The sequence below is a fragment of the Anarrhichthys ocellatus genome, unplaced genomic scaffold (genome assembly GCF_004355925.1).
Source record: "Anarrhichthys ocellatus isolate YVR2014 unplaced genomic scaffold, GSC_Weel_1.0 scaffold17, whole genome shotgun sequence".
NCBI lineage: Eukaryota > Metazoa > Chordata > Actinopteri > Perciformes > Anarhichadidae > Anarrhichthys > Anarrhichthys ocellatus.
Window position 1 is genome coordinate 170,710 of NW_022280047.1, and position 25,996 is coordinate 196,705.

At 39.9% G+C, this 25,996-nt stretch overlaps 1 protein-coding gene across 1 annotated transcript in view; it reads right to left on the reverse strand.

The window, feature by feature from the left end:
• Positions 1 to 1,730, reverse strand: part of tars1 (threonyl-tRNA synthetase 1) — a 20,886-nt gene extending 19,156 nt beyond the window's left edge. The window contains exons 1-2 of the mRNA XM_031856664.1: positions 1,551 to 1,730; positions 698 to 775 (exon numbers count right to left, since the gene is read on the reverse strand). Of these exons, the coding sequence (XP_031712524.1) occupies positions 698 to 775; positions 1,551 to 1,610 (138 nt within the window). The 5' untranslated portion in view covers positions 1,611 to 1,730. The remainder of the gene's footprint in view (positions 1 to 697; positions 776 to 1,550) is intronic.
• Between the last annotated feature and the right edge of the window lie 24,266 nt (positions 1,731 to 25,996).

Genomic DNA, 25,996 nt, shown 5'->3' on the forward strand with positions numbered 1-25,996 from the left:
ACAAGTGGGCAACATCGACAGCCCGTCCCGTCACGCCTCCCTCCAAAGCCACGCCCCCACAATCATCATTATGAATATAAACAAGGAACATGGCTACTCACAGCTGTTAAGCTAGCATGCTAGCGGAAGAGTACGGTGAAGGACAATGAGTGCACGGACAGAATGCACAAGCATGTAGATAGGTAGACGGGCAGGCAGCCCGTCCAATCATTTCATTCAGGTCGAATGAAATGATTAATCAGCACATCAAACTATGATCCACAAGGCATTTTAGGCTGTTGAGATGACTTTTTTGTGAAATTAAGTATTTCCTTTGTCTACCCACCATCTTTTTATCTGTTCAGCTTGCCTCATCTTCGACTTTGTGAAATTATATATTGATACCTCACATTTACAGTTTGTGTTTTAGATTGCTGAAATATTTCCCGTTCAGAAACTCAAACTTGTATCCGTGCTTGATGACATTGTTTGCACAGGTTTCCAGGTGCAATGCTTTAAAAGGTCAGTGTTCTACCACATTAAATGTTTTGACTATACTAGTATCTGATCAAAAAGCTAGCTCAACAACCATGAAGCCAATGGGTGGCTACTATTATATATGAGCATGCAATGATATCTATGATTAGGCCTACAGTTCTTGTAAACAAGCCATTGGCATCTACACACTTCTGATGCTTAATTTAAGTTAGCAACTCACCTCAGATCTGCTTCCAGACTCCCCCACAGCACGTTTAGCCTTCTTCTTTCCTCCATCTTTAGCACTTTCACTTCCCCCCTGTCCAAAAATGATGGAAAATGTTAAAAGAACATTTATCAAGAAGAAAGTTGATGACAGACATGTTTAGACATAGTTCCATAGTTATCACAAACTACACACAGTTTACAAAAAGACGGGAGAGATGCACAACTACACTATGCTTGATATAACAATAGTAGCATAATGTCTAATGTTAGCATGCTAACATTAGACAAACACATTATATATAACACTATAAGAAAATGTGTGATGGTAAACAGCCCTTCCTTTTTGGTAGTTACATAGCCTACAATACAGAGCAGTTAAATCATGTTCAAGGCCTCACACAAAAAGTGCTGGAGGAAAATCCAGCATACAAGTGATCCAATTAAAAAAGTACAAGTATAAGGTCGACACAAAATTGTAACACATAATAGGGTTATTATTAGAAATGTGTGGGAGTAACTTACAGACCAGTTTTTAAGAGAAGAGAGCTTAGTCAATCAGATTAGTTCATTGGGTGGGTCCCGATTAAAAAAGGGAAAATAAGTGATTAACGCAAGTTAAATATTGGCCTAGCATGGGTGTAAACCTATAAAGCAGTCACACATTAAATGCTCAGAATGATGAGTAGGGTTTGGCGTAAGGCATTCTTCAGAACTATACTTGCGGCAGTTTAGTTAGCGTCGTTAGCACCAGGTTAGCACCGCATTGCTTGTGGTTAAATGACAGCATGACACTGACTACAGGCTAGGCTAGCTATTAGCTCGCTGATATGACTTAAATGTAGTCGGTTACAAAACGCAAGCATTACCTTTTTTTTCGCGTCCACCTTCAATTCGCTCATTTTCTCCACGACAGCCTGGTCAGCCATAACAAGCGAAAAGTTAACTCACTTTAAGAGATACCTTCTACTAATCTCGGCAGTGCTGTAAGCAGGCAGAGTTGCCGGGTAAGGGCTGATGACGTTCCCGGATATTGCGATTCTGATGCAACATTGCAGTAGGCGGGGCTTTGTCTGACAGAGTACATCATCAGCCGGTTTCCTAATTAAATTACCTCATAAACTTGTTTTATGAAGTCAATTAATTAAACCAGCGTTCATTAGTCTTTGGAAATCAAAAATATGCCATGGAAATTGTGAAGGGTACTCAGTGTTTATAATAAGTGCAAGAAATACTGGGGTCATGAGTTCCACTCTGAAGAATCATCAACACTATCTGCCAATAATAAATTGAAATAAATAATATTCTGTAAAACATTTTCAATAACTGGTATTTGGATTTTCATGTTGAGTTAACAGTTAATTTTTCTGTCAACTTTCTTTGAGGGTCTAGATTACTTTCCAATCTACTCTCCACACATTCTTTTTATTTCTTTATTTGTTATTTGTTTGTTTGTTTATTTATTTACATTAGTATAATAGTATATAGTGTAATATATATATAAGGACCAGGAGACCTTTTTGCAAGCAAACACTTTCTTCAGCTGTCTTTTCCCAAATTGTCTGTGCAATTTTGACAGATTTTCTGTGTGAAGGAAAGAGGAACAAGCAGGGGATTTTTATCCTTCGATATCTGGACGCTCTTTCATTTCTTGGTCACTGGTGTACTCTGAAATGGAGGAGTGGAGCCCGCTTTTATTAGGCCAAAAGAAAACACTTCATGTCACTGTTTTGAAATATGAAGCGAGCCTTACGTTTAGTTATTTAATCCAAACTGCTGTGGTTCAAGCAAATAACAAGCAGGTGATTTCACTGATTTAAGATGACTTTCTGGTCGAGGGTGTGCTCAAAAATACAAGGTCACTATATGTTTCTGAATTAAATCCCCCAAAGTATTTTAGATGTGATGCCCAGCAGGGACTAGACAGAGGTGTGGAGGCATTGCTCAATCCGCGCTGAGTGAAATCCTCTCTTCCACATGGTCTGAAGTAAGATTTCCTTCAGTTCGGCAGAGGATTTTTTGCATGCACCACACAACTGCCTTTGAGGCTCACGGCTACATTTTTAGTCAGCAGGTTTAAGAGTTATAGTCTAACAGGACTTCTTTTAAATAGCATATATGATCATTTATCGAGTGGAAAGAGAAGAAAGGGAATATTTGCAGAATAAAATGGAGGGCTTGACGCCCACTGTACCGCCACGGGCAGTTTGTTTCAGTTGAATGTTGTGTTGCTAGTAGCAACGACTCCTGGCACTGCTCCGTGTAACCGACAAACCCCCAGTACAGGAAGAGCGCAGGATTTAAAGTTAATCTTACATCATGGCCAAACCATGTGATGCCATGGGGCCCAAAAATACTTTTCCCATAGATTTACATTGGGAAAGAGACATCTGTAATTCAGTGGAAATTTTTTTTAGGTAAAGCAACTTCCCAGTGCGAACACCTAAAAAGCCTATGAGTTGTAAAATGCTCTAATAGCCGAATGCAGAGTTATTTATAATGTGAATGAGCCCGAGAAGGAGGCTGGACCCAGGGCTAGGAGGGGGGCTTAAAGGAAGCGCTAGTGCACTTGTTCTATGGGCCCATTGATGTGGAAGATTCCCGGAAGATCCCAAAAAGTTTATCTCAACGTTTTTTTGGTCCGTGTACCACTGAGCAACTTTCATAGGATTGAACGGGGGCCCGCCTCGGAAATGTTTCCAGTTCTCTTTATGCATCCATGGTAACAGACATTGTTACATTCACCATTTTGCCTGTGATCTGTGACCAAGCAAACATTCACAAGCAGCATTTATTTAGTCCCCAAATAACATTGTTGAAACATTAGCGGTCGGCACCATCCACCACAGTTTACTGATAACCAAGCTAATGCGATACAACTGCACTATGCTACTCTTTTGGAATATATGCAGTTGTGGAATATAATAAGTAGGAAACTGAACAATTTTGAAGTAGGCTATTGTACTATTTTCATTTTATTCTACTTCTTAAATCAATTAATACATTACGATGTATAATTATAGCTTCAACAACTCAGCAATATAGCCTAAATGAGCTCCACCTTTACCAGCTGCAACATTAAAGTGATGTAGCTGACGCATTAATGCATAAGTAATTATAAATCAAGTAATGGCTCTATATGTCATTCTTAATCATGGGTAGCCTATACTTCTAGTAATTTAAGTAGCCTGGGCTACATATTGATGCTACTACTTTTTTGTTCCTTCAAATTGTAATGCAGGGGTGAAAGTAGACCAGTACGGTCCACCACTCCGTACCACTAAAAGATTTCAACAAGTAAACACATCCGTTAGTTTGCTCAAACAACAGATAGTTACCTTCGCCAAGGAGGTCGTGTTTTCAGCTCGGTTTGTCTGCTTGCATGAACATGCGAGATAGAGTATTTGTGCTGCATTCATCTTGTGTCGGAATCAAGTGATCAAGTTGGAACTCGAAATCAGTTAACTCTCCAGCCGTTCTACTTTTCCAGCCTGATCTCTTTCCCACAAGGCATTTTTGTATGAGACGCAACAGGCTTTCAAGTGACTACAGTGTAAACCCATCCTTTGTTATTATTAGATGCTCAGTGGAAGTGCTCCGGGAGTGTGATGACATAGTATGAAGACTGAAAAAAAGACAGTGTGTTTCACAAACACAGGACTTTCAATCAGGAGGCCGGTGTTCGTGTCCTAACGTTACGTTAATGATGTTTGTGATGTGTTTTCCGTACCGATGTTAGGTTGTTTGCGTTTTATGTAGTTATTTTAAGCCCAACCATGATGTTTTTCCTAAACCTAAGTGTTTTTGTTGCCTAAACCAAAGCAAGCGTTTTTGTTTGAATTCACGTTAACCACGTGTTTCCTGCGACCCAGTGCTTTAGAAAGTGGAGCCAAAGGGTTCTGACCGAGCCTCGGTGGTATGTGACGTGTGTTGAGTTTTCATATAAACTGCCTCTGAATTGTTCCATCGTCAGTGTGTTGGCATCCAGCACAGACCTGCAGGTTTTTAATCCGTGCTTGCTGCCTTTCCAAAACTGCTCAGTTAGGCTTCTGCTGGCGGACGTCAACTTCTGCTGCAGCTGACTGTCTGATATCGAGTGCTGTGGGGTTTTGGCAGCGGAAGTCGTTTCTTCCAAAAATGTTGTTCTGTTTTATTTCAACATGTCAAACAAACGACTTTTCTAACTCGAGTTGCTGGTTTGCTCTACAACTACTGTTAATTTGGTTGTAATTTTCTTCTCATTCAAAACAAAAGCAGTTGTTGTAATTTTGAAAATTTGGTTGACATTGCCAAATTTTCTGTGGCACATACAGCTTTTAGAAAAAGAATTTGCTGATAACATGTCAAGTGTTTTCTATTTCTTTCTACACAAAATAGGGGTTAAAAAAACTTGAATGCGTGTGTTCAGGGCAGGATTGTGACGCATGAAGATGGGGGTGAGACGAGAAAAATATGAAGCGATGAAGATCGAAGAACTTCAATCTAGCCTACCTTCACCCCTGCTTGTAACAGAATATTTCTACACTAATATTGCAACTTTCACCTACTTGTTCCACCACCGTGTGTTACTGTGATCACTGTTATTCCTGTGTTGTAGTTACTTCATGTTCTTCTTTTACTGGTGACTTCTTTTACAATAGTCCAGTAAAGACTGGACTATTGTTGTCCCATACTGTTTTCGCTGTTTCCAGTAAAACTACAAAGGTCAACAGCTTCAACCTCCTAATTAGTGATGAACAGAAAGAGGCACATTTTGAAATCTCTTCACTTGCTTAGCTGATGGTGTTGAACACTCAAATGGTCATCTACATGACTTGGTGTGAAGACTTTAGTTGTCTCATAAAGGATATGTATAATGAATAAAATATGAAATTGTGCTGTATTGGTTTTGTTGATTTTGGATTGGAAATTAAAGTGTGGTTTGGGGCCTAAACATTTCAGTGAGTTGTTCTGTTGTTGCCAATGGTCCATTTAATACCACAGTCTGTGCTACAATATTATTTATTTTTTTGTTAAGGATGAGAAAAGATCAGCTTTGGGAGAATGTCACGAATGCGGAATAAAAGATGATAAAGAAATTTGGTTTCCCGTTTGCCCCTATTTCTTTTTTTATTCTAATGCATCTTTTCTTTTTTTAAACAGATATGTGAATCTTAACTGCTTTGAATTTATGTTTTTTTTAAACTGTACTAATTAATTATACTTACTGTGTTGTTGTTCACATGTCCAACACATTCATTATAGAGTACCGGTATGTTTTCTAATCTTTAATCAGACAAACCAACTAATTGACACACATAATTCACACTCACAATGCATGCATAATGAAAATAAGCAGATTAGCATTGTTGCTGATAAGAACAACATTGGCAATGTTCACCGGGAGGGAGCGTCTGAGGTTATGTTTGTGCCGTGTTTTTTGCCGTCTTCCTTTTGCTCGAAGGCGCCAGACTTCAGACAACGTGTGCATTTCAATTACAGTCGAACAGTGGGTTTTAAACTTCTGACACTCTCCGAGGGAATAAGGAAGAAGCTGCAGCACACTGCGCTATCCTGCTGTGCTTGAGCTTCTTGAGAGAGAAGAGGGGAATTCTTGAATAATTAACCTTTGAGGACTTGAAAAGTCAGGCGCCATGTTCTATTTTTTGGGCTCATACTCCCGGGTTGTTGGTGTGTAAGCTTAGGACGTGCAATAGAACTGCAGCATTATATTTAAGAATTTATTTTACATGCTTAAATGTGGATTATACATGTATTACATAAGGTAGTAATTTATTAAATGTATACAATGTTTATGTCATACTTTATTTCAGGGCGCAAAGCAAATAGATTTTGACAAAGTCACTGATTAAATAATGAGCACTAGCAATTGGTAAAATACGACTCCTCGGTTTTCTTTCCATAAATAAAGCAGTGCACAAAAGGTGTGAGGAAAAAAGCGAAAAGGGGCTGCTTGTTATTTATAGCAAGGAGGTGAAAAAAGAAATGTGGCAAAAGGCAAAGCCCCTATAAAAGTGGATTTATTCGGGCAGCCCTTGGTGTTGTGAGGATGGAGAAGTATGCGTCATGTCTATTTGAATACCTCACATCGCTTTAACCATTAGGTGTCAGTAGAGAAACCTGCCTGAGTCTCCAACACTTATTTTTTCCGCCTGCATTGGGCACTCCCCCACAGCTCAGTTGGCCGACACTGTCACCTCCCTCACTGAAGTTCTGATATCGCCCCGCGTTTGTCCACAGGAATCTCTAGGGAGAGCAGCGCCTCTTTTTTTTCTCTCTGCTCCGCATTCAAAGGAAATTGCAGAGGCGAATACATGATGGGATTTGTTCCAAATGCATCATAAATATTTGATCCCTCTGTGGTAAATTCTTTCTCTCGATGCAGGGTGTGTGGAACATCAGTCTCCGCTATGTCTGTGTCCCATGAAACGCTTCTCTGAAACAATATTGGGGAATACCATCTTGATTAGAGAATTTATAAATAGTATGGCTTAGGGTGGGCCCAATTTAAGACAGCCTCACTAAGGCCAACATCCCCGAAACAAAGCCTTAAATCTGATGTGACAAAAGGATGCAAAATCTGGAGAATGAATTTTGTCAAAGCTTTTTAATTATTTATTTCCTTTGTCTCAATCAACTTTGTACTAATTGCACAGCGCCGTTTTGTCCCTTTAGGGACTTTAGAGGCAGCTTCAAGTCAGATTCTCTATGCGTTTCTTATTTGCCTTGAATTTCTCAAAAGACCAAATTAGTCTGTAGAATTATTAGTCAGACAAATCACATATTCTATTTGTAGTGTTTTCAGGTAGGACTAAAGACTTAGACCTGGCTTATGTTTATAGTGATCAGTTACCATCAGTAAGCCCTCTGAGGCAAACTTGTGATTTTGGACTATACAAAATAAATTGAATTACCAAACTTGTAAGGTGTACTCAGTAGAATACGGATCTCCATCAGGCGTGTCTGCACAGACCACTGCTGTATTGTGTGATAGTTAAATGAATACAACCCACAATTGGCCAACCCCCATCTAGACACCAATGGGCTGGAAGACAACGTAGGCGGGCAATCGGCTCGATGTTGTCGTTTAAGACACAACATACAATCGTGCTAAAAACAAAATTAAACTAGCAGGCTGAGTGGTGGCGATGCACAGAAGTGTGCGCCGGTAGTCCCGTTAGCCACTAACCAAACACGCCATCCAAAAAAATATACATGTGCAAACTGTTTTACCCCGCACTGTGTCTCTGGCTGCAGAGTAGCGCAAGGGGATCGGAATTTGCACTCAGCTGTGGGGCCCTGTAAAGAATCGTGAGTGAGGAGTCAGCGGCATGCATAAAACAGGCAATGAAAAGTGTTTTGACAAAGTGTGAGTGATCGCAATCACGAGAGGACCATGAGCATGCAGACATAACCGGGCACCCAAAAATACAATGCAGTTTGGTGCAGCAGAATGCGAGATTAGCCGTGGACAGACACAGATGCACACTCACAAACGAACCCACACACAAACACTCCTATGATCCTCTCTGCGGAGATAATAATCCATCGAAAAAGTTACTTGATCATATCATGGTCCTGTTCTTGTGTCTTGTTAGTTAAGTAATCTGAGATATGACAGTTGGCAGCAAAGCAGTATTGCATACATACAAATATACAGAATTAGCAAAGGACATCGTGAAAAGTGTAATGATAATTTAGTGACACTGCAACGGGTTGTATATGGACCCAAATGCAACACACAGGATTCCAGGGATCTTTGACCTTTTATTACAAACTTCGATAACAGCAGACAGAGTTTAAACTGGGTCAGGATCAGAAGGCTAGTGGGTTTACCGGGAGTCAGGCAAGGCGGGTAAAACAGGTGCAGGCAGGGTTTCCAGATACAGCAGGCAGAGTAAAACAGGATCAGGATCAGAAGGCTGGTGGGTTTACCGGGAGTCAGGCAAGACGGGTAGAACAGGGGGGTAGAACAGGGGGGTAGAACAGGGTCGGTAACAGGAGATCAGTCTGTGAGAGCGTGCTGGAGAGTCTGGCATGGAAAACCGAAGAACAATCTGGCAAATGTGTCTGGGAGGCAGGAGTCTATATAGGGGCTTGATTACTGATCAGAGGCAGGTGAGTGAACAGGTGAAGGGAGTTTAGACTGATGAGGAGGGAGTGACTGACAAGTAGAGTGAGGAGGGTGTGGAGCTGAACTGTGACAGACTCCGTGTATCCAAAGTAGGGATTACTGTAGCAGCCAACTGTTTAACATATTGTTGGAGTTCTACATTATTATTAACATCAATTCATCATTTATATTTCCTTTTTTTAATAGGTTGTTATAGAACAATTACTTAATCTATATTCAAAATAGCCAAACAATAGTGCATTGTTCTCAACAAACACATTGTAATGTCTGTGGCTATCCCACTTTCCTCAAGAATAATCCACCTCACTCAACGTACTGTATGAATACAAATAACGCACTCGGAAATGGCTCTTCTGATCTACATCAACCCATTGTTTCCCACTCCATCTCTACGACACACGCACGCGCGCAAATCACACGCACACGCGAGCAGGTCTGTTTCTGGGTCGTTTGCCTTCCTCTGCCGAGCTTCCTGCAGAGTTTCTGGTTCAGACAGAGGTGCTCCCTTTGAGTCAAAAGAATCAAACGCTGAAGCGCACATGAAACAGCATTGACAGCAGTCAAATGAAGTGCAATAAACAAGGAAGGGGGGGGGGGGGGGCAACGCAAAAAAATATGTTGTTCAGAAATGAGCTCCACTTGTTTTTATTCAAGGTGAATCACTCACATAAAAATGTTTCCCCGCTTAACAGTGACGTGGCACCGAGTTCCGGAGCATACTGCTACGTTAAAGTAAAGTGCACCCATTTTGTTGCATGCATTTATGCACCACAAAATAAGGTGTGCCAGTCTGCATATGACTAAAAAAAAACAAAAAACGTATAAATAAATCATACTCTCCGGCATTGAAATTGCAGTAACATTTCTGTGTGCCATATTTCTTCAAAGCACAAGCACAGGTCACAAGCAGGCAGATGATAGGGGGTCCACATTATACTGCTTAGACTGCCATCTCTGCATCGCCACATAATGTCAAATACACCAAGGCTTTACTGAGGCTGCCTTTTTTCCAAACCCTCTGTGCTGCCTGGGGAGAAGGTAAAGCAGAAGCAGAAAAGGAAAAAAAAATGAAGGTTGGTTTTTTTTTTTTTCAACCCCTGCTTGCATCTTAGTAAAACATGACAATCTGTCGATGTATGAAATTTAAATCACATCACACCCTGAGGAACATTTATTGTCTGGATCAGGATTACGGAATTATTGTCGTCCCCGCTGTTCTGCGTTTTAGCTGTGTCTACATTGTGTTTCATGTGCTGTACCACAAAGGGCCCCTTCTGAAGTCTGAAGGTTCTTCCCTCAGCTAGGCGTGATGGCAGATCAGCTAGTCGAGGTTAGTTAGTTTGAGAAACAGCAACATGGAGGGGTTGGGGTGCAGTGGGGCGATGGAAGGATTAGCCTTGATTCCGGTCCCTTATCATTCTGTTCAGTCTGCTGTGTTCAGTAGCAGTAGGAAAATTGAAACTAACAGGATCTGCTGTAGCTACAACCCTTCACAGTAATGTGTGAGTCAAACCGGGCCTGGCTGCCATTAGAGGATTACACTTTATGTCCTCTACTACTCGCCAAAATAATCCTGATGTGCTTAAAACACCCCCCAACCTGAAAAAATAAATAAAAATCACATTACACATTTGTTAATGTGAGGACGCCTCACCTGAAAGAAGCCAAGAATCTCCATTGTGATGTTTTTTACAGGATAATGCTTTTGACTTTAAAAAAAAAACATACCAATTACTAGCTGTGCACAAATATCGATAGCAATACCAATATTGATACCGCATATGTAATATTGGGTTGATACTGACTCAAATGGCTGGATCGGGTATCGGTGAAAATGGGGCTGATTTATTCAATCAGGACTATTTTTATATACAGAATACCTTCTGGATGGAATTTATAGTTTTTATAATTTATGATTTTTTTCTGCGTTTAAAAAGTTTATATTGAATTGTAATACCTAAGTATTTTTATTATTTATTTATCATTTATGAATAACATTATTTTATTTTATTTTATATCATATGTCACTTATTTTCATTATGTTATTCTATTACAGTGAGGCAGACAGCTTATTAATTAAACACTGGTATTAGATCGATACTCGGTATGGGCCGATACTGAAGCCCAGGTATCACTATCGGTATTGGGCCTGAAAAAGTCGGATCTCCACATTACCCACAAAAATGCTCCGTTGGTACTGTAATAGTGTCTTTAACGTTCATTTTGACATTCATAACTGCACACGCACAAGCTCAGACTAACCGACCTGTCCATTCATACAACCATCACAGGTCAGGGGCTGCTTTGTATGTAGTGCCTTTTAATATAAGAGCTGACAGAATCAGAGATACTTCCCTCTTAGTCTACTGAATATGTTGTCACCTCAGCTGCACAATTCAGATCAAAATCGATCCCCGAACAAAAGGTACTACATTTCACCACCGGGAAAGGAAATTAAACTCATTTTGAAGTCCAAACATACATTAAGTGAGCTTTATTCACTCCAGTAGCAGGATAAGCCCCTTGAGATGAAACAGCTCATTAGAAGCATAAAAAAACTGAGAAAGAAAAAAGTGAATCGACCTCAACTTCGGCACGACCTTCTCTGAGTCACTCCCACATCTTTGGTGAGTGCTGAAGATGAAAGCCTCACTGATCCACACAGGTAAACTGTATTAATCTCACAAGTTTCTCATTTCATTTTACAAATTGAAAAGCATCCAACAAGATGCAGAAATACAGGCATAACATGGAATATTTCATTTTCTATTTTACAAGAGCCGCAAAAATGTTTATTATTTAAAGATGCTTGATGATGTTAGTGAAGAGGCTTATGAAATCACCACGCTCCCAATGCCCACATCCAATCAGCGCATTTATTCAAGGGCATTTACATTTATCGTGTGCCAAAAAGGTTAATCACTCTGGCTGACCTGCCTGCATCAAGGAATGGGGCTTTTTTTTTTGGGATCATCTCTCTCATGTCTGATAGAATCTGCAATTTGTACGGTGTCAGTCACCTGCCCCCCTGAAATTCCACGGCTCATATTTTACAATGGGTAAACCCCCCCCCCCCCCCTTTTTTTATTCCTTCTTCAAAAATAAACCTGGATACAAATCAAGTCTTAGAGGTATTGGTTTAAAGCCAATATTCCATCTATATTTTAGAGCAACACATACAAAAACAGTCGTGTATATACTAGCTACAGCAAACGATTGTATTTTGGCAGCAGATTGAGGTTAAAAGTTCAATTTTAATCCCATTATATCTTAATGCGCCATTTGACAAAGCACAATTTGAATAGGCTGCTTTAGATTTGTGGGCTGACATCAAAGGAAAACACTAAACTGCCTCAGCTCAAACCACAACATTCCCACTAGCTGTAGGAAACTCCTTTTTCAACATGCAGTACCTTGTGGAGTTCCTCAGGGTTCAGTGTTAGACCCAGTACTGTTCCTTTACTCGCCCCCCTTGGCCCTTCAAAATGAACTGCAAAAAGCTTATACTCCCACTTCTATTGTTGCGGCTGTCACAGAGATATGAAAGCAATTTAATGTTAGTTTTTGAGTGATGTGATGATGTTCTCGCCTTCTTTGCTACACTGATCCACAGCTATCCATACCTGTTAACTGTGGAAGATTTAAAACGCTTAAATCAAAACAAATCAAACAGAGAAATAAAGAAAAATACAATGTACAAAAATATATATTCAGTTATATAATAATTGAATATATATAAAATAAAAGTCCAAACTGTTTTTACTTTATGGATCATTAACAACACACGGAATGAAGTACAGCGCTGCGTCCTTACCTTTAAGAACAATGTTTCTTTTTTTAGATTTCATTATTTGGGGGGAAAAGTAATTGCAGATGTCCTAAATAATGCCTTTATACTTCACTGCTGTAGCTCTCTATTTTACAACCAAGTCACACATCTCTCACATTTCCACCTTGCTCTGAATGCAGCGCCTCAGATCCTTATTGGTAAAAGCAGTCAAAAATCACACCATTTCAATTCAGGCATCTCCTCACGGATTAACCGTTCAGAATTGATTTTTAAATTTTCACTGATGACTTTTAAAGCACCGATAAATCTAGTCCTGGAGCACATGGTAAACATTTTAAATCTGTAAGCCTCTAGTTGAACCCTTCATTTGTCCTCAGCAACCACAGCACATGATGGCTTTAAGTCAGTTAAGCTTAAAATGAAAGATTATTGAGTTTTTTCATTTGGGAAAAATCAGCAGAAACTTGTTTTCATTAAAGACTTTTTTTCTGTTTCTTTTATTATTATGTTACTAATAATACAACTACTACTACGACTACTACTACTACTTAAAAATGTATCCACTATCTACTAATTGGATAGCCTAAATCACTAGTTATTGTGCAGATTCAGACCAAGAATACAAAATAAAATTGAAAAATAAAGTATATACCATTATATGTTAAGATAAGTTAAAACTTTTTTGTTCAGCTACCCAGCAGTATATAAAGTAATCACAATTAAACCGACCATCAACATTAAAAGGATGTCAAAATTGATGCAACAATAGTTAAAATCTCATAATAGATTATATTGTGGAATGGGCCAATCTGCATGAGTACTTTTACCTTTGGCACTCAACGTATAATGTGATGCTTATAATTTTGTAATTTTGAGTAAAAATTGAAGAACATGACTTAAAGTTGTAACAGTATATTTGCGTTTTTTTTACTTAAAATAAACAGCAACAAAATGAGCTAAAGAAAGATTGAAACAAATACCTAGAATAAAGCATAGTAGGGTAACATAAAAAAGATTAAAAAAAGATAATGCAAGCCTCAGATCCACAGAGAAGTTTAATATTTAACATTGTTATATAATAATTCTATGATATCCCCTTACTTATTATGACTTATTATTTGAAAGGTAGATTTTGTGAGATGGCTGGGTGTTAACCTATTCATGCCCAATCATACACACACACACAAAGCAGGTCAAGGAAGGCGCCGCAGAACATATGATAACACATCACCAGCACCTGCTGTAAAATTCAGGTAATGGGGTGGGAACACGAAGCAGAAGCCAGTGAACCAGATAGCACATGAATAAAGCAGCGGGGAGATGGATGGACCATGGGGGCCCCAGTCCTCCCTTTCCCTCTCGTTTTCGTTTTCGGAGAGGGTTGGGAGGCATCCTTGACTTTAATCTGGCTCACCTAAACATACCTCAGCGCATGCCGTGTCACGATGATGGATGGCCTGGAGAAATGGCGAGCTCTCTGCAATGCCTTGTGTTTGGCAAGGCAGACGCTGCTGCCTCTAGGGAAAAAAAGTATGGTGGTAAACCCGAGCGACTGACGGCGACGACGGAGGCGTTGCACTTTTCAATCGTTTCACCCTGTTAATTACCGCGTTCCCCCACTGTGCCTTATTTTGACGGAGATGATCGACTTCAATGCTCCAACCTGGCGCCGACACTGCCGAGGAGTGCAGGCTATTGTGGCACGTGGCACTTCTGACACTTTTTGCGATGCACTCAACAGCGGTAACGTGTGTGTGTGTGTCGTTCCGTTTCGCCTCTGGACTGACATCGTGTAGGACTGATAGAAAGATGTCTTTTCACTCGATCCTGAACGATACAAATTTTGTTCTTTGAGAAGTGCCAAAAGCTCAGTTTAATCTATTCACACGCTGTTTTTAATGGCGTCGCCTTCGAGGGCCAAGGCTACACTGCTACACACAGAGCAGCTCTTGTAATTGTAATAAATAATGTATGATTAATATGGCTGATTAAACAGTCTGGGAATCCTCTCCCTGTGGGCAACACTACTTCTAGCAGAATAACAAAGATTACCTCAGAGCTTTTCCGCTCTTGTCACACCATTGTCTGATAAGGACTTCGACAGCCGCTCCAGATCAAAGACCGTCTTTGTGCGAAGCAGCTCTGCAAGTTCAGCTTGAGTCGGTATGAAAGTCTCGGTGCAGTAGGATTACAGAGGTGTGCAGTTTGGTGATTCTTAACAGAAAGTTTTCGGATTAACTTTGGTTTGGGAAGGTGTTGTACATTGCATTTATTCCGTAGCTGCTTCTGTCCAAATTGGCTTAAAATTGGCCACACACCATTTTCTTTACAGGGCACCCTGGTCTACTGGTTAAAACCATAGACTGTATAGGAAGTGGACGTAGTCGTCGTGACATGACCCATTGGTTTGTGGACTGCTGATCTAGAGCCTTGAGTTTGTCGATTTGGCCATCGCCATCTTGACTTTTTGCAACCAGTGAAAGGAAGTGACCATATTTGTACTGCGAAGGAATGACGTAGAGACGCCGTATACGTCTCTGGTAGCAACCTGTCAATCACAAGGTAGCCCCACCCTAAAGCATACCCTGCTTTATGGTCTATTTGACTCTAAATGGACCATAATTTACTAAATGAACATCATGCTGTGTTGAAGAATACTTGAAACTAGAGATTGAGACCATAAACTCATATTTACAATGTTTACTGAGGTAATAAATCGAGTGAGAAGTAGTCATTTTCTCATAGACTTCTATACAATCAGACTTATTTTTGCAACTAGAGGAGTCGCCCCCTGATGGCCATTAAAGAGAATGCAAGTTTAAGACACTTCTGCAGTGGCTTTCACTCTTCAGAACCGGAGGTTGCCGCCTGGTTAATAAGCAAACCTTGAATAAGATTAAAATAGAGCAATATATCTCCGGTTCAACTGCATCAATTTTTTTAGTCTATTTTTCTTTCTCAAACTGTCTACCAAGAGTTCGACAATGTTATAGGCGAGCGATTCTCAATAGGTGGAATACTTCGTACACCAAATTTTGGAACAATTGGGATTGGATTTAGGCAAAAAAAAATTGTAACCAAAAATGGAGAGTTCTCCATGTCTGAATCCTTTTATCCACTTTGGAAGTACTCACCTCCATTGGCAGTGCAGAAATGGTGCTAGAAATCCATTTTATTCTATCAATGTTAAAATCACCGGTTGGGAAATTGCATTTAGCCACTCTACAACCCCCCCTGCCTCCAAACCAACCCTTGAGTCTCACCTTCTCCTCTACCCTCTATTTCGGCCTTCTCCTGGAGCCGGTGACACATCATCATTACTTGCCTAAATAGAAAATTTGGCCCTCCATTTCTCATTTCTTTCTTTTTTTAGGACCTGTGGAGTGCACTGCCCTAAGGGCCATGACATTCTCCCTGCAATATCAGACACAAAGCAATGAAAAATTACATTTCCTTCCGGTTCTACCTGATGGAGACAACACTAAAAACTTTCTACCTATAAATTCTCTGTAACTGTTGAGTTTCCACTGATTTGAGACAAGGTCAGAGTCTTTGTCCCCGATGTATGAAGAGAAAATGCTATTACAAACTCAAACGCGCTTTTGAGGAATAAGCTCTGTCCTTGCACTTTGGCTAATAGACCTGATGGGACCGCCCGCCACAAGCGGTCCAGCGAGAGTAAGACTGGCGTATTTCTAATTTATCTGCCAATGTCTTTGACAGATACTGACCTTTGGCGAACAGAGGTCCTTAAACACTATTACAGTGTTTGTGGGGGGGGGGAAGGGTAGAAGTAATTTACGTAGCTTAATGCCTGACAGAATCCAATGAAACGTAAGGTTACAGGCTGTCCATTCAGGTCTACAGCAGGGCATTGGAGGAGCACTTGTTAAGTGCTGTGCAATATCTTTTTGGGACTCCAGAAAACTCAAACTGATGTGGCAGCTTGAAATGGGGGAAGAGCTGTTTGATTTACTGTAATAGAGCCTTGAATTCCCAATAAGCTCAGAAAGAAACTCATTAGTTTTAAACATCTATACGTTACGCTAAATTTATTAAGATTGTGTTGAACCCCGCCCAAGATTCACCGCTGGAAAGGAGGCTGTGATTGTCTGAGGCAGTCAGGTAGTTTAAAGTTACTATGAGGAACTTTGAACTATAAGGATATTCAGGATGAACAAACTTATAAGCCCTCCTTAGCGGCTCCTTTTCCCTTTTTCCCCCCTTATGGCCAAGTCTGTATGAGCTACATAAGTAAACGAGACCATCAGCAAGAAGATTGGCGTTGCCACCGGGTCGGATTCCGCCTTAAATCAGACGGAATAATGGAGGTTCACCAGAAACTCCTTCAGCTCAGACTCCAGTGGGGCCTCCGGGAGCGACCAGCGGCGGACAGACCCACATCTGCCGCCTTCGACCTGCAGTCGGAGCTGCCGGTGGAGATATGCACGCCCAGAAACAGCGGATCCTCCTCTGGCCAAGAGCAGAGATTCACCCCGCTGCTCCACCCCAGGCCTTATAGGCAACGCTATAGCGAAACACTACAGTTTTTGTCCACAGTGACCGCCAAAATCAACACGAAATGAAAATTCCTCGTAATAGCTTTAAAAGAAAATCGTGGTGATGTGACGTCCTGGCTAGCCTCTGTTCCCCTAGCTACTTCGTCATTTCAACAAACGTCAATCCAAGATTATAAGAATAAGACCTGTGTTAAAAAACAACTGTAATTGTCCTTTAACATTCAACATGAAGTGCATAAAGCAAAATGACCTTTTGCCTATTTTCTGTATAACGTTGAGATGTACACTTGTGTATACTGCACTGCAACGGCATATATAGATGCTGTTATTCATCTGCAATTGTTTGCCGCAAACTAGTTGACTAGGAGTCTCAAAACAAAACAAAAACACTGAAGTGGAATATGTGCATGCTGTCTACCAATAAAAAAGGGCTTAGGAGGCGTAATGGAATTCATAATCATTTTAAGACTGAGGGAGTGAGCGAGTAAATTAATGCAAAAATCCTGCAGACATTTTGGCATTTCATAACAATACAAAATGACAAGTGAAACAGACAGAGGAAAATTAAGAATGGCTGTGATGGCATTTAGCTAATACAAGTGGCATGACTGTGGTAAACCTTTCCATACGGTAAATTATTCATTGTCTTGTTTGTTTGCAGGGGCTTGTTTCCTAACATGCACCGGGCAGGACTTAATAACAGGGCTGACACAGATTGACAGTCACTCACACTCACATTTATGGACAAAGTAACGTTTCCAATCCAGAACGACCCGCATGTGTTTGGACAACATCCAAAAGATACGCGCACAAATGTGGTAAAATATGCAAATACTGTAACAACTGAGCCACTATGTTACCTACATGCAGCCACTCAAAACTTGGAGATGTGTCTGTAAATTTCTTTTTTTAACAACACATCTAGCAGTCAAAGTGATGTTTAAAATCCCCCTAACAGTAAGCCGTCTCCAAAGGAGGACGGCAACGAGGTTCACGGCCCGGCTTGCTTTATGACTTTGGAGGATGATTACTTTTCGTGGTAATTTGCTGTTTATATGAATAGAAAAGCCTATAAATAGTGCAGCCTTGCAGAGTGACAATGTGATTATGGCTTTGGCAACTCAAGATAAGCAAATCGTGTTGCTCTAAGTAAAAGCCTTCCTGGGATTCGCTTTCCTTGACCTAGAAAGTCCCATCACTCCCACTCATGCACACACTTCTTTCCCCTCGAGATGGTTTAAAAAGTCAGTTGTGCTCCGCGGAAGCAGGTCCTATACTGTCCACAAGTAACCTAACTTTTTTTTCTACACTATATAAACCTATTGTATCCCCTCAAGACTTTCACGAGAGCTATAAATATCAGAAATGTTGTATATTACCGGGACTGCTCAGTTCAGGCTGTGAGGTGATTAGTGTGTTTTAGACTGAATTTGTAAATGTTCTCCTGTGATTGTTAGAGAGGATTAACTGTCCATTTGTTTGATGGACAGATAGTTCTTAAATAAGTAATAAAACAAGATAAAGGCTTGATATTGGTTGCCCCTGCATACAAATATGGTTTTGAGTGATGCTGGCAGCATGGTTCCAGGGATAGCAGTGTTCGTATAGCGCAGAGTATTCGTGCAGCGCCACCAGCAGGTCCAATACTTTGGTTTGTGACCAAGGCAACACTATTTAAGTAGTAGGTGCGCTCGGTAGAGTGCAGATCTCCGCCAGGTGTGTCTGCAACGACCACTGCTGTAATGTGTGATTGAATGAATACAACCCACAACTGGCTAACCCTGATGTATGCAGCCGATCGGCTCGAAGTCGTCGTATAAAACACTTCATACAATGCTGAGGAAATTGTTTTTATTCACCAAGCTGCCTGCCCACGTAGCAGCGGCTTAGTCGCGCCGATGTACTCAGCAATGTGTGTGCTGGTAATTCAGTTAGCTGTAAGCGGTTAGCCAAACACACCGTCTAAAAAACAGTTAAAGTGAGCGCACTCAGCTGTGTTATCAGTAGCAGCTGGGGGCTGGTTAGGAGTAGTTAGTGAGGAGTAAGCAGGCAATGGCAGTATAAAACAGCAGTAAAAGGTGTTTTGAGAAAGTATGAGTCACAGCAACCAGTAGAGGTCCTTGAGCATGCAACCATAACTGGGTACCCAAATATATAATGCAGTTTGCTGCAGCAGAATGCGAAATTAGCCGTGGATGGACAAAGAGCTGCACAGTCAAGGATGCATTGCATGCACGCACGCACATATGAGACCTCCTAGTTGAGATTATAAAGATGAAGGAAAAAGCATACACTTAAGTAATGCTAATGATTCGTGATAATTTAAAGCATGAATTAAAGCAGGATGTATCTGAATTCCTGTTGCTCACCAATAACAAATGATCAAATCACTATGAATTCATGTGATTCGTTCAATCTTAATATATCATAAATTACAGTGTTATTTCACAGTTACTTCACGCATTAATATGCAACCAAATTAGCTGGATTCCAGTTACATAAAAGTTAATTTCAGACCCGTTCATGTTCTCAGCCTCTCTGAAAGCAGAACAGTACATTTCTCCTAGAAATATGAAGCTATTGTTCTTTCCTTTTCATATTGTCAAACTGGTCTTCAGATGCAAACATTTACATGTCACTGCACAGACATTACGTAGGCGTTAGTTCATTAGTTATGCATTACATACATGAATGATGAATGATAAGTCCAGTATTATCTCACTGTCTAACATAAATAAGTAATTTCTGCAGCTGATATCTGACTCCAGACCCATAAAGCAGATTAATTGTTATGCTTCAAAATGGACTGCGGACTCTCACGATTGGACAATCTGCCGTATGAAATGGAAATGTATGTAATTATGCTGCATTATGAAAACTCTGTGTTCGTTTCCTGTCTGCCTTTTAATTTGTCAAGCCTAAAGTTATTATGCTTGTGAAAAATGCTGGTTCAGTCGCTGACTTCGGGAGCAACAATTTTAAATAGCGCTTCCCGAAGAGGATGATTGGCTTCTACTGATTTGTTTATGACAGGCTGCAGAGCCACAATGGCTTGATTTGACTCAATCACTCTTACATAATGGCGTCCCCAGTGAAGCATGAAATGCCTCTCTTTTCATACCAGCAATATATGCTCTCTTCTGAAGTGAAAATCCACTGTGGCTCAGAGAGTGATTCGTGTCCGATGTACACAAGATAAAAATGCTGCACAAATAACACTGCGGGAGCTGCTTTTTTTGACTGGCCACATCAATGTAATGCTTCTCGGCACAAGCACACAGGCTTTGACATTATTGATCACGCTTGCTAGTTGTAGATGTGTAGTGCTGTGAAACTGCTTCTCATTTTAGGATTTGTCCATTATCTGTACAGTTGCTTGTTCTGTGCAGGGGCTGCAGAAAGACTATCTGAGCAGGCTATCTGAGCTCAGTGCAAAAAAAATGACGCAATGGAGCGTTACATGAGCGAGGCTGACCGGTTTTACAATCAACCCGGCACCTTAGGCGAGGAACACATTAAAAATCTGCTCAAACAGCTTTTGATACATTCAATCAGTAAAAGTCATCCCCCATGAGCTGACTTTAACTCCTATTTTGTAAATATATCATTGCATGTTCCCATCATATTTTCATTTTCCAAAGCATTTGCAAGATAATTAAGAACAACCTCGATATACAGTATGTATACTCACATTATACTATATACTCAATATATATATTAAGATATGTATCACTTTGTAGGTCCTGTATTATGGACAATGTTGATATATTGATAGCAGTGACATACAAACAATAGATACAATATATAAATATACTATTTAATTGATGAATCAATACATCATTTTAACCATTAACATAAAAAACAAGACAACTGCAACTTACTTTCATTACCCTTTAATCTGTCGATTAATGTTTTTATTACTTGATCAATCTTTTGGTCAATAAAATGTCAAAATATGCATATGTATCCTTAGAAAAAGTTATACCCCATTTTTTGTACATTTTGCTACAAATGCCAGCTAGACATGTCAATTTCCACTCGTTACATGCATACAGTCTTTTCAAAATAAACTTGGGCACAACTCAGTTAGGCAACAAAACTACCGAGTTAGGGTTAGGAAAAGATTGTGAAATAATAGTTAGGTTTAGGAGGATTGCAAAATAATTAGCTAGGTTAAGGGAAAATAAAAAATAAATAATAATTAGTTAGATTAAGGCAACAAAACTACTTGGTTAGATTTAGGAAAAGATGGTCGTTTGGGTTAAAATAAGCGCCGAAGTGCCGTAACTACATTACACAAGTTACGTGACAAATAAATAAACATTGACTTATATCAATATAGATATCTACAAATTACGTAGAACTACTTTTTGGTAGGTATAGCTACCAATATTGGATGAGACCAGCCTGAAAGAAAAAAGATAAAAATACGAAGATGATGTCTTTAAATGTCTTGTTTTTTCCTTTCCAACGATCCATAACCCTAATTCATTCAAATTAAGACAGAAAATAACACAGAAAAGCAACACATTTTCATCATGATGGAAAAGTATTTGTGGTGCAACAAATTTGAAAAATTTTACTGCTGGTACTAAAATAGTTTGCATTTCTGTCTGAGAGGCACTTCCAGTGATTGCATCTACCTGATGAGAGCGGAGCTACCAGTCTGTCGCCCTGTTGAATTTACATCTGTGACTATCTCCCCATCACGGCACCTAAATGAACATCCACAGATGGCAACTGTGTTCCAGAGCTGTTTAATGTGCTGTTTTTATGGCCTTGTCTATAAGCCTCCCCCTCAACAGTGCTTAGTTTTCTCACTAGACTGGAATATGGAAATCTTGCCTGTTAGATAGTATTTTTTCTAAAACGCTGAGCTTGTTTGCAAAAGCCTGTTAGACATTTGAGGTCTTCGGACATTTGAACTCCTAAAAATCCTTTACACCATCACCATTGACACTAATTGGAGCATGCTTTCTGCTGTTTGCTTTTGAGTCACAAAATGATTTCCTTCATCTTGGTGGCATTGAAATCAACTTTATTTTCACTTCATCACCCTGTGAGTCACACAAGCTCCTCTCCGTGAAAAGGGACTTATTATTCCCCTCGATCTGTTTTTTTTTTTTTGCTGCTTGCTAATTTAATGCCGCGGCCCCCTATCATATTTTGCAATGCAGTCATGATGAAATGTGAATATAGGAGTGAACTAAAGGATGCGTTCATTACCTCCTGCAGAAGAAGTGGAATTATCTATTCTCGCTGCCTTTTCTATCCCCACTTAAAAGACTGAAATCCACAATGTCGGCATGCGATGATGTACTGGTTGGTTGTTAATGAACCTGCTGGTAGGTTATAGATATTATTGGAGGGATCTGTGTATGATCTTTTTAGATAGTTTCACTTTGCGAGTGGGGGGAAGACGCTCTGAAGAAGTCAGCTTGAACAAAATGCTGACGTGTGCATCTGCACAAAGTAAATCAAAGTGAAACACTGAAATGTTACCTACACCTGACTCTCTCCTTCTATTCATCTACATGGTATATATTTTTGGTCGAAGTGCCCCGTACTGAAAAAAACGTTTTTCAACAGATCTCGTCGAAGCACATTTTTATCAACCCTCAAGTAAAATATATTTATAAACCTATTCTATTCATTGCTGCGGCAACGGTTGAACACGCTGCAGAAACGTCTAAAAAAACCTTGATCAAACAGGACATTTATCATTTTGTCTTGACAAGAAGAAGATAAGATTAGTCTTTAATAATTCTGATAGAATTACTTATGCTTTTATATCACTTCCACTCTATGACCCAAGTACACTGTTTTTCTGTCCTAACTGACTGGTACAGTGATGAGTGCTGCTGCTTCGTCACCAAAAAATCTATTTTTAATGTCTCTCTATTGAACATATTAATTCAGACAGTCTCTTAAGCAGGTGTTTAAGTCCTCACTCTCTTTAGGACATATCCATGCTGTGACGTTCCTAAAAACTGAGGTAAAATATTAATAATAAGATCAATCTGTAGGGCTATATACTGTATTATAGTCATAAGACTGAAGGAAAACCTTTACGTAAAATTGTGTACATTTTTGTCAGAATTGTTCCTTTTTCCTGCCATAGCAGGCCGATGTTCAATTTCTATATCGACAGTCAACGTTGGTTTCTTTCAACCATGACCGTGATCTAACCAAGTAGAGGTGTGAACAAATATTCATACGCTTGAGTATCGAGATATGATGTTTTTCTGACACTGTATTGATTCTCAAAAAGGCTTTATGGATTTTTAATTAATAGTTTACATGTAATGATTCATGTCAGGCAGTAGCCGTGTTTCCAGTAAATTGTCAAGCGACTTTTGGGAGAACTTTAGAAATGTCGCAAAAAAGTAATGCTAATTAGGCGAATTTGCGAAACTAACAGAATCGTTTTGTCAGAAGTTGGCGCTATAAGCTTTGCATGCTAACCGGAAACATAACACGTTGGCTTGGCCGTCTTACCTATCTATGATAGAAAAATGGAGAGTGGAATTAGTTTTCATTTTGCAAGTTTTAATGGTTCTTTCATGTCAGCTAGTATCCATGTTTCATATTGTCAGGAGACGAAGACGAGCATTCACACGCTATGGCAGGAAGACGGGGAAAGCAGAAACAGCTGATCAGTCATGTAAGTTAAATGAAGGTGTTTCCATAATCCATTTAGCACATGGACTCTTTCTCGAAAAAAAGGCAACAATTATTTAAGCGAGCATTAACAAGTTGTTCCAATACAACTTTTTCAATGCGATACTTCAAAATGCACATAAACATTATGTAAACAGAGCTAGTGGTTCATATTGTGTTTAAAGCCCCAAATGCAGGTGGACCATTAACGAGTGGCTCCCTCTCAACTCACCGACATTATTGTACCACCAAACTCAACGCATGCAACCATAATAACTCAGTCAAATCAGTATTTCAGTTGCAAAGCAATTTGCTCACTGTAAGTGTTGCATGGAATGAAAGCCTCCATAATACGGTGATACAATGGAGCCCCTTTACACCATACCCTGTGAAGACGACAAATGCAGATCCAACTGTTCTGATTGCATACAAAATACTTTTACTCCGATTTTATGCATATTTTGGTGTGTTCTTTACACAATGACAGTTTCCCTACAGTTAGATTTAGCCTATCGTATCACCTGATTCTTCCCAATACACCCTACAGCCCTATAACCTAGTTGTTATTGTAACCATGGTGACAAAGGTTCCCGTACTTTAATATGATCATAATTTTAACCCAAAATATGATTTTTCCATGTTGTGTTGTTCGTGCCTAAACCCAAACCATCGACTTTTCAAAAGTGAATTTTTTTTTCCACAGTTTTGAAGACACTGACAAATCTCCTTCTTACGATAGAGACTTCAGATCATAAAATTGCTTTTTTTGCCATTCTGGAGCGGAGTTACAAAAGGAGGACTTGTTGGGATTCCTGGATAGTGTTTTACATCTTCAGAACAGAAATAGGCCGCTCTATGAAGAACAAAAACAGAAGCGGAGCGTGCAGGCTGGCTTCCCAGACCTATAAAAATGTTCACACAACGTCTGCCACCTGCCTCTTATAAATAGTGTCATGTGAATGGCTGCATCATCTCGATGAGCTTGTTAATGAACTTGTTTTGTTTTAATTTTTTTATGTCTTTGCCACCCACTTAACTTCCCTTTTTTTCTGGCTGCCTTCCCGAGATCATTTCCACTTGCTCATCATCACCAGATGTCTCCCCCTCAGCAAATGTCTCTGCCACAAAACATCCTGAACATCACTGTGTGCCAATTCCAGGTGAACAAGGAGATCAAGAGCTGCATGGGTTGATAATGTGGAATCCACCCAATTTCTTTTGTATATTGCGATTTGAATGCCAAAAAGCTCCATATTGCAGCATAAGCAAATGTTGCTACTGGCTCAGCATTGGCAAATTTCCACTTTTCTCAACTTTCAACTGTTTATCTGCTCCGGGATTTCCGGGATAACATTACATCCCTAACTGTCAAAAAATAAGAGGAAATTTGTCTTACAAAACACTATATTTCCAGTGTAACAACGACGCACCATCTTCTCCATGAAAAAAACCCAACAAGCTGTTGAAAGCTGGCCAGACTCGATCCAGTGACTTTCCCAACTTGCCGGGCTCCATGTCCCCCACTTCAATACTCCAAGCCCCTAATTGGGAAGACTGTGGGCTTATAGCAAGCATGAGCCAATCAGGATGTCTCCCTCTCCACGGGAGTGGAACTGCATGCTGGCTGTGGAGCTTGTTAAGGCATAGTTATTTGTAGCATCATGGGAGCAGCAAGTCTTTCCACCATTACAAAAAGCACCAAGTAGAAATGTGATGTGTTAGATTTGAGGAAAGTACATAACATAATAGTCAAACATCCTGCAGTTAATAACACTGCCTCCCAAACCTTTCAAATCAATGGTATTTGGCCAAGTAGAACCAATTCTCAGGCTGACAGAATGACAATGAGATGCAAACGAAGGAAAGAAAGTACATCTAACGGCACAATTAATCAAATTGTGCCTTCAGATGCCAATCAAATTGGCATGAGCCGTCTTATTTTACTACCACCATCAGTTTGTGTTGCTAGTGGATATGGCTTAAGATACACCCTGAACTGGGAAAACAAACCAGCAAGACTGGCTTTGTGGCTGTGCTAGCAACTCTGATGGGCTACACAACAGTGCTATGAGTTCAAAACTAACATCAGCATCCGAACATGCTCACAACGACGCTCATTGATAATAAGCAGGTATAATGTTCACCATCTTATTTTAGCTTTTGTTAGCCTGCTCACATTTAATAATTACATAAACTGTACATAAGAGGTGG